Source organism: Alosa alosa, chromosome 16, assembly GCF_017589495.1.
Source record: "Alosa alosa isolate M-15738 ecotype Scorff River chromosome 16, AALO_Geno_1.1, whole genome shotgun sequence".
Taxonomy (NCBI): Eukaryota; Metazoa; Chordata; class Actinopteri; order Clupeiformes; family Clupeidae; genus Alosa; species Alosa alosa.
Window position 1 is genome coordinate 7292788 of NC_063204.1, and position 12500 is coordinate 7305287.

General features: G+C 47.2%; 1 protein-coding gene across 1 annotated transcript in view; it reads left to right on the forward strand.

Annotated features, from left to right (window-relative positions):
* The window catches only part of lmbr1 (limb development membrane protein 1), a 45854-nt gene that overhangs the window by 21136 nt on the left and 12218 nt on the right, over positions 1–12500 (forward strand). The window contains exons 8-12 of the mRNA XM_048266778.1: positions 701–765; positions 1344–1416; positions 8018–8104; positions 10970–11046; positions 11890–11967. Coding sequence (XP_048122735.1) covers positions 701–765; positions 1344–1416; positions 8018–8104; positions 10970–11046; positions 11890–11967 — 380 coding nt within the window. The remainder of the gene's footprint in view (positions 1–700; positions 766–1343; positions 1417–8017; positions 8105–10969; positions 11047–11889; positions 11968–12500) is intronic.

The following is a 12500-nucleotide window of genomic DNA, read 5'->3' on the forward strand; positions in this document are numbered from 1 at the left end:
ATTAACAGACAACTTCAAAGACAACTTCAATCTCCTCTTAAAAAGATGTTATAGTCCTGGACTAGGTTTAAAGGTACCGTCAGCAATTTCTCCATGGATGATGTCATGTCTGTTGATGTTTGAACCAAACACCAACAACACACCAGAGAGCGAAATCACCAATCCCCTCCTGAATGTGACAAAAAGTGTTAGGGCTAAAGGCCCATTCACACCAAGAACGATAACGATAACGATAACTATAACCATAACGATAAAAGCGTTCACACTGAACAACGATAAACAAAGTCTCTCCTTGTGTTAATGAATGTGACAGTTAAAATTCTATGGGTTCTGATTGGCTATTAGCTTTTTATCGTTCTGAAAATCGCTCTGAAAGTGATTCCCAACGATATCGTTCTTCATGTCGTTATCGTTATAGTTTATGTGTGAACGTCGTCATTCATATTAACGAGAACGATATATATTTATAGTTATCGTTATCGTTCTTAGTGTGAATGGGAAATCATTTGGAATCGCTGATGGTACCTTTAATCCATGTCTGGGAAACTGGCCAATGGTGTTTGAGACAAATAAGGGATTCTTTTACTCATTTACAGTTGCGAGATACTATGAGCATTTTTGGACAGCAGGAAGACAAAAGTTGCGTGTGTTTGTGTGTGTGTGTCACTGATTTCTCTCTGATTTCTCTCTGTGTCCGCAGTGTGTACCCCAGTGGGGCTGTCACGCATGTTCACTGTTATGGGCCAGCTCCTGGTCAAACCTACGGTGAGAGACTTGCACACAGTATACACTCACACACACTCATCCAGCACCCACCATTTCAATAACAGACTTGCATTACTCTACACCCTACACACACAGACATCAGAAATCAGACCTAAAGATTGGTGCCAAACCCAGCGCTTACACCACCTGAATACTGAACACAGACTCATCACTTACGCAACACATCAAATTCACATCAAATACTCAGTCTTGCCTCATAATATAGGTTTGTCTCATTCAGCTCTGCCAACACTCACTTCAGACATGAAAGCAGTTAAACAAAGTGAAAGGCTCTCAGTTGCTGAACATGCTCACCAGACAATAACGCATACACATAACGCTTCCAAATACCCAAGGTAATCTTAAAATTACAGCCGCACAAAAGCAAAATCCTCACATTCAATAAAGTATTTATAGTAGTGCTGGAATTGGGTTGTTTGTTGAGTTGCTTGAGTTGTTGTGTTTACTTTATTGGTCAACAGGACAGACATTTTAGTCTGTTTCTACAAATCATTACTTACTGTCAACTCTCTTTTCTCTTTCTTTATCCCATCCCTTCCTCTGCTTGTCATCTCTAGATACTGGAGGATTTGGATGAGCAGATCTACTGTATAGTCTTACAAGAGGAGGCCCTGACAAGAAGACTTAACGGTGTGTATTTGTTTATATCTGTGTGTGTGTGTGTGTGTGTGTGTGTGTCTGTGAGTGATTTACACCATTCTCTCATCTGATCTCCACAGACAGGTTATTACAGACTGCCTTAATTACAGGGCCACTTTGGCCAAATGGATAAATTACTAATTAAAGCATCTGTGTGAAACCTGAGCACCTGCCTTTAAGTAGAAAGGAGAGATGAGCCCCACTAACCCTTTCTGATAGACGTGCTGATAAGTGAAGGGACCGGAGTGTTAGCGTTACTGGGGCAGCGCTCTGCGGAGGTGTACATGATTCACTGAGCTCAGTGGCTCCACCTGATTTTATAGGTCAGGAGCGCAATGTCTAATTTTAGAGTTTAGGTGGAGTGCCCCTTTTAATTCAACTTCTAGGCAGCTCCCTATCTGTGTGTGTGTGTGTGTGTGTCTAGTGAGGTTTGTGTGTGTGTAGTGAGGTTTGTGTGTGCCTAGTGAGGTTTGTGTGTGTGTTGGAGAGATTGAGTGTCTGACCAGTGGTTTTCAGCATATGGTCCCATTATCAAGAAGTTTTAATGTCAGGATCCTCTAAACAATTGTAATTATACATAATGTGTATGTATTGTGTGTGGAAGTACATTTGTAGCCCATTAGTCATTAATTATTAAATAATAAGAATAAGAGTATACCCTTTAAAGCCACTGATTCTTTCTTTTTTCACTCATGTTTTCCACCTGTGTCTTGCCCCTGCTCAACAAATCCCTGGTCATCATCTCCTTTTACAAAAAAAAAAAAAAAATGTTTTCCCAACCAAGCAGGAAGTATCTGGGCGGTGCACCAAAGTCTACTGTTGAACACCGACCCCAGCACGCAACTCTGTGTCTCCAGCGCTCAAAGCCAGCCAGTGCAGAGGCCTCTTTTTTTCTTCTTCTTTTCACAACCCAGGGAGGTAAAGGAGATGGCAGATATGGCTTCGCTCCCTTTCAAAAACGCCGCCACTGCCTCTCAATAGGTCGTCAATTGCCTGTTTTGGGTATCGGCAGCGTTTGCCGCTCGAGCGACGGTGCTTTGAGCGACGATAAAAATCCTCCTGTGCTTTTGCGGCACATTTGATACATGGCGGTCACTGTGACGACAGGACAAAAGGTGTTGGGGATTCCAAAGCCTTGGAGCGGCAGCAAACGCACAGCGCCTAAGAGAGCGCGGCCAAGATTTTCGCTCAAGCGTTGATGTTGATGCGAGATCCGTGTGCCTTATCGGAATGCCAGGAATTCTATTTGTTTCGAACATTCAGGCAATGGGGGTTAAGGTGAAGGTGAAGGTGAAGGTGAAGAGGGTAACAGAGGAGGTGCAAGGAAGAAATGAACAGGAACATTGGGGCAAGAAACGTTCAGGAGCAGTTTGCAGAGGTGTGCTCCATCATCTCCTCCTGTCTTCTCCCCCCATCTTCTCCACGTATCTCCTAACTTCTCATCTCCTCCCTTGATCATCTCCACGCATCTCCTAACTTCTCATCTCCTCCCTTGATCATCTCCACGTATCTCCTAACTTCTCATCTCCTCTCCATCTTCTCCACATATCTCCTAACTTCTCATCTCCTCTCCATCTTCTCCACATATCTCCTAACTTCTCATCTCCTCTCCATCTTCTCCACATATCTCCTAACTTCTCATCTCCTCTCCATCTTCTCCACATATCTCCTAACTTCTCATCTCCTCTCCATCTTCTCCACATATCTCTTAACTTCTCATCTCCTCTCTGCTCCTCATTGCCTCCACTTCTCCGCTTCTGTCCTCTTGGCTCCTTATCTCTTCCTTGCACTTCTTCTCTTCCACCCTATTTAAACACTTATGTCCAGCACTCTCCTCCCTATACCCCCCACCCCATCCCCCACAAAACCAACCCTGTCCCACTGGTGTCAATCACCATGATTGTTTTTCGAGGCCGTACTTGACACTAATCTCCTCACACACCGTCCTTCCTCGTCCACGATAAGCAGAATGAGATCTCATCACGATAAGAAAATGGACACGTGTGTATTTGTAGAGAGAGAGAGAGAGAGAGAGAACACAGATGTAGATTACTCTTCTCCTGAATGCAGCAGGGGACAGGCGGTGGCTTGTCCGGCACCTTATCTGATCCAGGACAGGCTTTTATGCCCTGTGGGAAAAAGAACAGCCATTTGTGTTCTATAATTACGTCTGGCCAGCACTTGCACCACTTTCACAACCACCAGAGGAGGGTGAGCGGTAGGTGTAGGTGTAGTTGGTAAATTGATTGCATGCATGGCATGACCAACGGTTAGTGACCAGTGATGGTCGATGGCCACCTTGCTGCAATGCTGCCAACAGAGTGAAATGATCTGTGGATGGACTTCATGGATGTCTAACAAAGACTAACAAAATCACATTTTGCACCTGAATCCCACCAGGTGTCTCTGTTGGCTGGTGCATTTGTGTTTATTTATTTATCATCAGTAATGTTATGGGGAGAAAGGTCAGGTCTGTTGTTCCCTGAGCCTGGCAATTCACCTTGCGTGAGGTAAGAGTAGGTTATAAGTGCAGTGGCCATGGTCTGCAGGTGAACGCTCAACCTGCCCCTTTGACACCTGTCTCCCTGCAGGACTTGGGCGCACGCTGTAGTCTGGGAAAGTGAGTTAGTCAGCAGAATAGTGTTGGTGTGAGTTGAGGCTTTGTCCTTTATGCAAAGATAATCCAGCAGGAGTTTCAGGGCTCTCTGTGTGTCCTCATCGTCACTGAGTGTGGGTCTGGCTTCCCTGTGTGGTTGTGTGTGAGAGAGAGGGATAGAGGGTCTGTGTGTGTGTGTAATTGTGTGTGTGTGTTTGAGTAAGAGAGAGAGGCAAATGATTGTGTGTGTGTGTGTGTGTGTGTGTGTGTGTGTGTGTGTGTGTGTGTGTGTGTGTTTCTTGGCTCCCTCCGCACTCACTCGCAGTCGTCCAGATGCTCTGCGGCACGATGACCTTGCAAGTGGCTGCGCTGCCGTGCCGTGCAGGTCTCTCTCTCTCTCTCTCTCTCGCTCTCTCTATCCATCTCTCTCTCTATCCATCTCTCTCTCTCTATCTCTCTCTGTCTCTGTCTCTCTCTGTCTCTCTCTCTCTGTCTCTGTCTCTCTCTGTCTCTATCTTACTCCGTCTGTCTCTCTCTCTCTCTCTCTCTCTCTTCTCTCTGTCGCTCTCTCTCTCTCTCTCTCTCTATCCATCTCTCTCTCTCTCTATCTGTCTCTGTCTCTCTCTGTCTCTCTCTGTCTCTGTCTCTCTCTGTCTCTATCTTACTCCGTCTGTCTCTCTCTCTCTCTCTCTCTCTCTCTCTCTATATCCTCTCTCTCTCTATCTGTCTCTGTCTCTGTCTCTCTCTGTCTCTCTCTCTCTGTCTCTGTCTCTCTCTGTCTCTATCTTACTCCGTCTGTCTCTCTCTCTCTCTCTGTCTCTCTCTCTCTATCCATCTCTCTCTCTGTCTCTGTCTCTGTCTGTCTCTATCTTACTCCGTCTGTCTCTCTCTATCAGTCTCTCTCTCTCTCTCTCTCTCTCTCTCTCTCTCTCTCTCTCTCTCTCTCTCTCTCTCTGTCTCTGTCTCTCTCTGTCTCTCTCTGTCTCTGTCTCTCTCTGTCTCTTACTCCGTCTGTCTCCATCTCTCTCTGTCTCTGTCTCTATCTCATCTCTCTCTCTGTCTCTGTCTCTGTCTCTCTATCTTACTCTCTCTCTCTCTCTCTCTCTCTCTCTCTCTCTCTCTCTCTCTCTCTCTCTCTCGCCCGCGCTCCGTTCTCCTTTGCATAATTGCGAGTGGCGTAATGCGGAGGAGAGGAGATGGCCATGAGATAGATCTCTGCGTGTGCCGAGCAGCCAGTTCATCTCTTTACTGCCTGGCCACTGCAGAGCAGCGGAGGTCACATTGACATTCTGTGGCTGTCGCGCTCGCACACAGGGCCGTCTGGAGATGGAAAACTACACAAGTGCCCTACAGCTTGCTGAGTGGATTTTGGGGGAACATTTTGCGCAGTCACTGAAAATTCTTGTCCATAGTCGCTGCTGTCTGTGTGTTTAAGCACAACCTATAGTATCACCATACATGAAGGATCATGACCGTTTATTCACTGACATAATTGCATTGCATTGTTTAACATGAGCAATCCACCAGTGTCTGCATTAACACATCTCAGGTGATGTGAACCAAGTTGTTCACACCTGTTACCCCTAGAGCCTGCAGAAATGTCAAATGATTTAATGTGCCTGCTAAGTCATTCTGTTCCAGTTAGTTGTGTGGTATAGTATGGAGCCTTGTTTTAGAATACCAGTTTTAATCTGGTGGTTCATGGTGTGTAGTGAGTCAAATGTAGATTGATGTTTATTTTAACTCCTGATTGCATTTCTGATGATATTCTAGTCAAGAAACTGTCAAAATATGTTCATACATTGGGGTTGTAAGGAGCTGAATTGGTAATAGTTACACTGTATCACTGGGAGTTGTAGTCCTGACCTCATCGTCATGGTTTCACCTGTAGGATATTTCCCAGGCACTCTGCTCCATGCGCCTGTGATTTCTGCATCCATGATGGATGTGTGTGTTATAAGCACTGTGCTGTGTGCAGAGGTGGATGCTGCTTATGGCGTCCACAGACACAGGGCTTGGTTCAGGGGGATGCTTCTTATGACATTCACAGACACAGGGCTTGGTTCAGGGGGTTTCAGAGGGAGCTCAGGCGACGCAAGGAATCCATGACACCACCCACCCTCCCACTCCCTCGGGATACAGCCCATGAATATGGCTGATCACGTCTGAACCCCCCCCCCCTTTCATCGACTGAATCGTCTGCAGGATCCTGGCCTCGGGGTGAGGCTTGTCTGAGGTGGTGGTGTGTGTGTGTGTGTGTGTGTGTGTGTGTGTGTGCCAGACCTGTCGAACACACGGTGACATTTCCTGTCGCGTTGTCTTGCACACGTTTGGTTGCAGGGTTCAAACTTCCCCCTGAGCGCCTTCGCCAGGGCAGGTGCAGGGTCAGGCTGGAACACGAGCTCGTCTCTTCCGCATGGGACTTTTCTCTTCTTTTCCTTTTTTTTCCCTTTTCTCTCCTCTCCGAAGGGGTTTTCTCATTCATTCTTTCTCTTCCTCTGTCTCTCTCTCTCACTCACTCACTCACTCACTCTCTCTCACTCTCTCTCTCTCACTCATTCTCTCTCAATCACATCACCGTATATGTCTTCATTTAGAATCCCCAAACCTCAACCAGACAGGGCGTGTCATAATAATAATAATTGAAAGAAGAGATGGAGAGAGCAAAGACAGGAGAGGGGAAGAAAGAGAGAGACTTGATCAAAGTCAGGGCCTCGCACAGCCCCTGTTGGGGAGATGAAAGATGTGATTTTTATTGCACGCAGTAACAGTGTAACGCCAAGCTAATTGCCGCTGATCTGCCGGCTGTCCTGAGGGAATGCAAATGGATACTCCAGCACTTCCAGGGGGCTGAGAGAGAGAGAGATAGAGAGAGATAGAGAGAGAGAGAGAAAAAAAATCCTGAATGAAACATAAATTAGATCCTAAATGAGCAAGCGCTGTGGTTTTCCTGGAGAACCCCGTTCTTTGACTTTATCAACACACACAAACACACACGCACGCATACACACTTATGCACACTCACCACACCGCAAACAGTCACACACTTCTGTGCCACCACTATCTCCTAGGGCTGGTTGGAGCTTGCTGAATATCCCTCACACATCAGACAGCGAAGTTTTTTTCTTCCAAGTTGTTGTTGTGCTTGTTTGAGATCATCATGTTTAACGCTAAACAGGATTAAGCACCTCTGATGGGATTTCTTCATTAAAATAAGGAGCATGCCAAAGCCTTGAAAGGCGAGCAAGAGAACGCTATTAAAAGGGAGTGGGAAAAATGAATGAAGAGTGAAAAAGAGCAAGAAGGTGAAAGAAAAGTAGATTTGTGGTTTGCTCGGAGTTTGACGACTCTGTTAAACGGTAACCTGCTTGGTGGGGCTTTTTTCCCCCGCTTTCCTGTTGTGGGTGCTGAGGCTGAGGTTGGTTAAGGCGTTGGCACGGCAGCCCAGAGCGAGAGTGAATCGTGTTTGTTTGAGAGAGAGAGAGAGAGAGAGAGAGAGAGAGAATGCGCTCCCTTGCAGATGAAGAGGGTTTTGTCAGCCTCTGTTCATCATTTCATCTCACGTCTGATTCCTCTCCACCCCGCCACACACACACACACAGACGTAGCGCCACACTCCTCTCTCCCACTTAGACAGTCCTCTTGCGTTGATTTCTTTATTTCTCTGACAGGCAGCGTGAGTCACACAGGGGCATGGGAGATCTCAGGCAGGCGTTTGAGGAAGGGAGGGGGTGATAAGGGCTTCTCTATGGGCCAAACCACAGATGCTCCTCACCGCCCAAACATCTCCATCTCTCACCCGCAAACCCTTTGATGGTGACGTGTTTTTAATGTGTCATATCTCTCTTTCTCTCTCTCTTTCTTTCTCCCTCTCTCTTTCTCTCTCCCTGTCTGTCTGTCCATCTTTCTTCTTCCTCCCTCCCTCCCTCTCTCTCTCTCTCTCTCTCTCTCTCTCTCTCTCTCTCTCTCTCTCTCTCTCTGTGTTGTCTCTTCCAGGCACGGCCTCCAATTCCCACGTCCACGGCAGCAGGCAGCACCTGCACAAGGAGCTGGACAGCATACGGAGTCAGAGGAATAAGCTGGGTAAGATGGACGAGCCCCAGATCGCACGACGCCCTCCTTTCACTACAAACCACCTGAGCAAACACAACGCTATTGTACACAACTCTTAATTCAGCTGTAAATCAGGCTCACAAGATGGCAGGACGAGTGTGTGTGTGTGTGTGTGTCTGTGTGTGTGTGTGTGTGTGTGTGCATGTGTGTGTGTATTTATGTGTCTGAGAAGGTGAGAAAGGTGTGTTTGTGAGTTTAAAAGTGAGGATATGTGTGTCTAGATGCTGTTTTTTTTTGTTGGCTGAACTTTGATCCAAGTCCAAATGTTTCTCCTCCGTAATGAGTGGCTCTCTCTCTCTCTCCCCTCTGGCGGCTGCTTTGGGGTGGGGTAATGGATGGCCACGGGGAGAAGCCTGTCGGCGTGTTTGGGAGCCGGAGTGGGAGCCACGGAGGCACTTAGGATATTGGACAGGATGCAAACTTTATTGTGGCCCAGGCCTGCGAGTGATGTCATTAATTTAGCGTCGTGGCGCGCCGGGAGCAACCTTGGCAAACCTCTGCAGCGGACAATGCCAGCTTTTTTTTTGGGGGGCAGGGAAACGAGAGAGATGGAGAAAGATGAAGAGAGAGAGGGGGGCTGGGAGAGGGCGAGACAATAAGTCAGAGAGAGTGAAAGTGATGGAGCGGAGGAGAGAGGGAGAGAATGAGAGAAAGAGAAAGGAGCAAGAAAAGACATGACGTCAGCAGAAGCGAGGGGAGCGAGGGGAGCGAGGGGAGGTGGAGGGACGGCATCTGCTCCTTCTGGCCCGCTGCAGCACCTTCCATAAATTAGCCCAATTAAAGTGACCGGCTGCCCACCGGGGAATTATCTCCGAGATGCATTGGAGATGCTGTAAAACCTCACTGGAGAGAGAGACGGAGAGAGAGACGGAGAGAGGGAAAAGAGACTGAGAAGGAGAAAGAGAGAGAGAGAGAGGGAGGAAGAAAGAAAGAAAGAAAGAAGAGTGCAAGCTTATTTTGTGGATTTTTTTTTTATCACATTTATTTTTCTCTTAGCAGCCAAAGTAGAGCAATGAATGAGACACTTAATTCAGGCTTTTATCACAGTCAGCAGATGATAACAACTTGAGGACTTAATCACTTCACAGTTGAAATGTGTTGTCTGTTAGAAGTACTCCTCATTGGTTTGTTGATGTGGACTGTTAAGAGACTGCACCTGCTGATTGAGAGTCCCAGTTAAAGTCAATAGTTGCATGCTTTGCGTGGCCACTCTCCTTGTGCCTGTGTTTTATAGCAGGTCCTCGCGAGTGCCAAGTTGCTCCACTGTTTTTTTTTAAGCCATTGTTTCCTTTGTCAGCACCTTGGCTTCGAAAAACGCATGCATCTTCTCTTGACATGGAAATGAACTTTAAATAACTTGGATGCGGTGGGGCTTTTTGGTCCGGCTCCAGGTTTATTACCAGAGATGCATAAAGAGAGTTTAGTCCCACAGGGGTTTGTGTGGGACACTTCTTTTTTTAGTATATATATATTTGTTGGCCTTTTATGCCTTTAATCAGATAGGATAGTGGAGAATGACAGGAAGTGAGTGGGAGAGAGAATCGGAGTGGGATCCTGAAAGGACCACCTGGGTTGCCGGTGTACGTTGCAGGTGCCCCAGCCAGTTGCGTCACGGCCGGGGCCTTGTGTGGGACACTTCTGATGGTCACTACACAGTAAGACCCTCTGGTGCTTTCAACATCAGAGCATTACTGTAGCCACCTCTCCTGTCCTGGGAAGCAGCATGGCTGCTAATAGAGTTGTAGTGTAGTCATCAAATAGTCGAGTGGCCAGTTAAAATCAGATGTGCACATCTAGACCTGAAGGAGCATTGGTAGGAACATCTGGTGCTGGACCTTGCAGTGGACGCTAACATGCATTCTTGTTGATCTTGATCTTGTTGCATGTGGAGAAGTAATGCATGAAGTTACACCAGGCCTCCACTCTGCCATCACTTACAGCACGACTGAGGTGACATGGTGGGAAGAGTGGTCTGCAAGTGTTGTAAATACCCGGTATGGTGGGCATGTGCAGGTCTCTCTGAATGAAACTGTGTGTGTGCACACAGAGAAGACTAATTCTCCTCTCCTCTCTTCTCCTCCTCTCCTCTCCTCTCCTTGATTAAACACTGATGCGATCTTTTGTGTGTTTGTGTTGTGACTGGTGAACTGCTTGGTGTGTGTGTGTGTGTGTGTGTGTGTGTGTGTGTGTGGCAGGGAGGCAATGTTATTTCCCTACCGCAGCATTCTGGGTAAATAAATAAATCACAGGCTTCATTTCCTGGGTGCAGGCCTTTCATGTGTGTGTCTAATTGTTTCCATTAAATAAGCGAGCTTGAAAGGCGCGGCCTAATTAAAGAGCATGCTGGTTATTTATCGCCTCTCTGATATCTCCATCATCTCCCTGCACTGGGGGGAAGACAGGCCAGGGAGGGATGGCACACGCCATACTATGCTTTTCTCTCTCTCTTTTCTTCTCTCATCCTCTTCTCTCTCGCTCTCTCCTCTCCTCTCTCTCATTTCTTCTCTCTTCTCCTCTTCCCTCTCAACTTTCTCTCTCTCTTTCCTCCTTTCTTTTCTTTTCTCCTGCTCTCTCTCTCTCTCTCATTCTCTCTCTCTCTCTCTCTCTCTCTCTGTGTGAATCTGTGTAAAGTGACCTTGAGAGTTTGTGTTAACATTTTATACAGTGAAGGTGATGAAAGGGTCCCAATTTTAAAACTGGGCTTGCACTTGTGGCTGCAGAGCAGTGTGTACAGGCATTAAATGTTTTCAGTCGCTTTTTTTACAAAAGCCTCTGAGATTCATATGGGTACATTAAGTCTTCATAAACTCTGTGTGTGTGTACTCTGTTCAATAGAGAGACGCAAGAAGGCATCTGCCTGGGAGAAGAACCTGCTCTACCCCTTTGTCATGCTGATCTTGCTGACCGGAACTGTAAGTATTCTGCACTAACTGAACCTTTTAATCTCTCTCTCTCTCTCTCTCTCTCTCTCTCTCTCTCTCCCCTCCCTCTCTCTCTTTCTTGCCCTCTCTCTCTCCCTCCCTCCCTACCTTTGTCTCTCAGCCGTCTGGCTCTATCTCTGCGTTGGTGTATTGCCCGGGTTGCCCACCTCCTGGGCTGGAGGTTTAAAGCCTGTGGTCCGCCTGCCCCCCTGGGGTGTGGGAGAGGCGGATGCTTTTGTCTGCCTGCTGTTTATGGAAGGGATGAGGATGAGGACTCCTCTACTCTACCACCCCAGCTGTGGCCACTCCTCCTGCCTTTACTCCCTAAAACAGTCCACAGTGGAATCCCAGCTTGGACAATTTAAAGTCCACACACAGACACACACACACACACAGACAAACATATACACACACACACACACAGAGACACACACACACAGACACACACACACACAGAGACACACACACACAGAGACACACACACACACAAACACAGACACACACACACACACACACACAGACACACACACACACACACACACACACACACACACACACACAGACACAGACACACACACACACACACCAGGGTCTGAGGAGAACACACCCCTTAACTTTTCAATCTGTGGTCAGTGTGGTGACATTTTTATTTCATAAGCGTCTGTATGTTTTGCCTCCCAAAGGGACACCAGCATTTTCTATTTTCATTCATAACTTGCATGATGACATGGCAATAATTAAGGGGTAATTATGATTATGACCGATATTGAGATTTATGGAGATTTGCATTGAGTTGTTTATATCTGTGTGTGTGTGTGTGTGTGTTCTCTGTAGACCATCTCAGTTCTTTTGGTGGCTCTGAACATCCTGTACCTGCTGGTGGATGAGACTGCACTGCCGAAAGGATCTACGGTGAGATGGGACTCTCTCTCTCTCTCTCTCTACCTCACTCTTTGTCTTCCTCACCCTCAACAAGTGCTCTGCCTGAAGGCCTCAGCTCGACAAAAATCAAATTCCGGATATGCTCAGGTGGCCGCCGCCTCAGAAGCGCTGTAGGCCGGGATCAGATGACTATCGCCTCGTTTTGTTTTCCCTCTGCCGGTGTCCTCCTTCTCCTAATCCACTGTGTGTTCGGCCATTGAGTGGCACTTGGGCGCAGCGATCAGGGCGATAGCCAGGTGAAGCCTCGTGCTTCAAACGCTTTGCCACTAGTGCTTGCTAGAGTTTGACTTTTTCTTTTCTTTTCTTTGGCTGTGTGCTTTTGTTTTCTTTTTTCTTTTTTTCCAAACTCTTCGTCTTGAGTGGTATCTCGATCATCTCCGTCTGCAAGTAAGTGTGCATGCCTGCCTGCGCGTGTGTTCCACTGCACGCGTGCCCCACAGAGAGTATGTGTGTGCGTGCGCGTGCGTGCATGCGTGCGGGCGTGTGTGTGTCTTTCTCTTCCC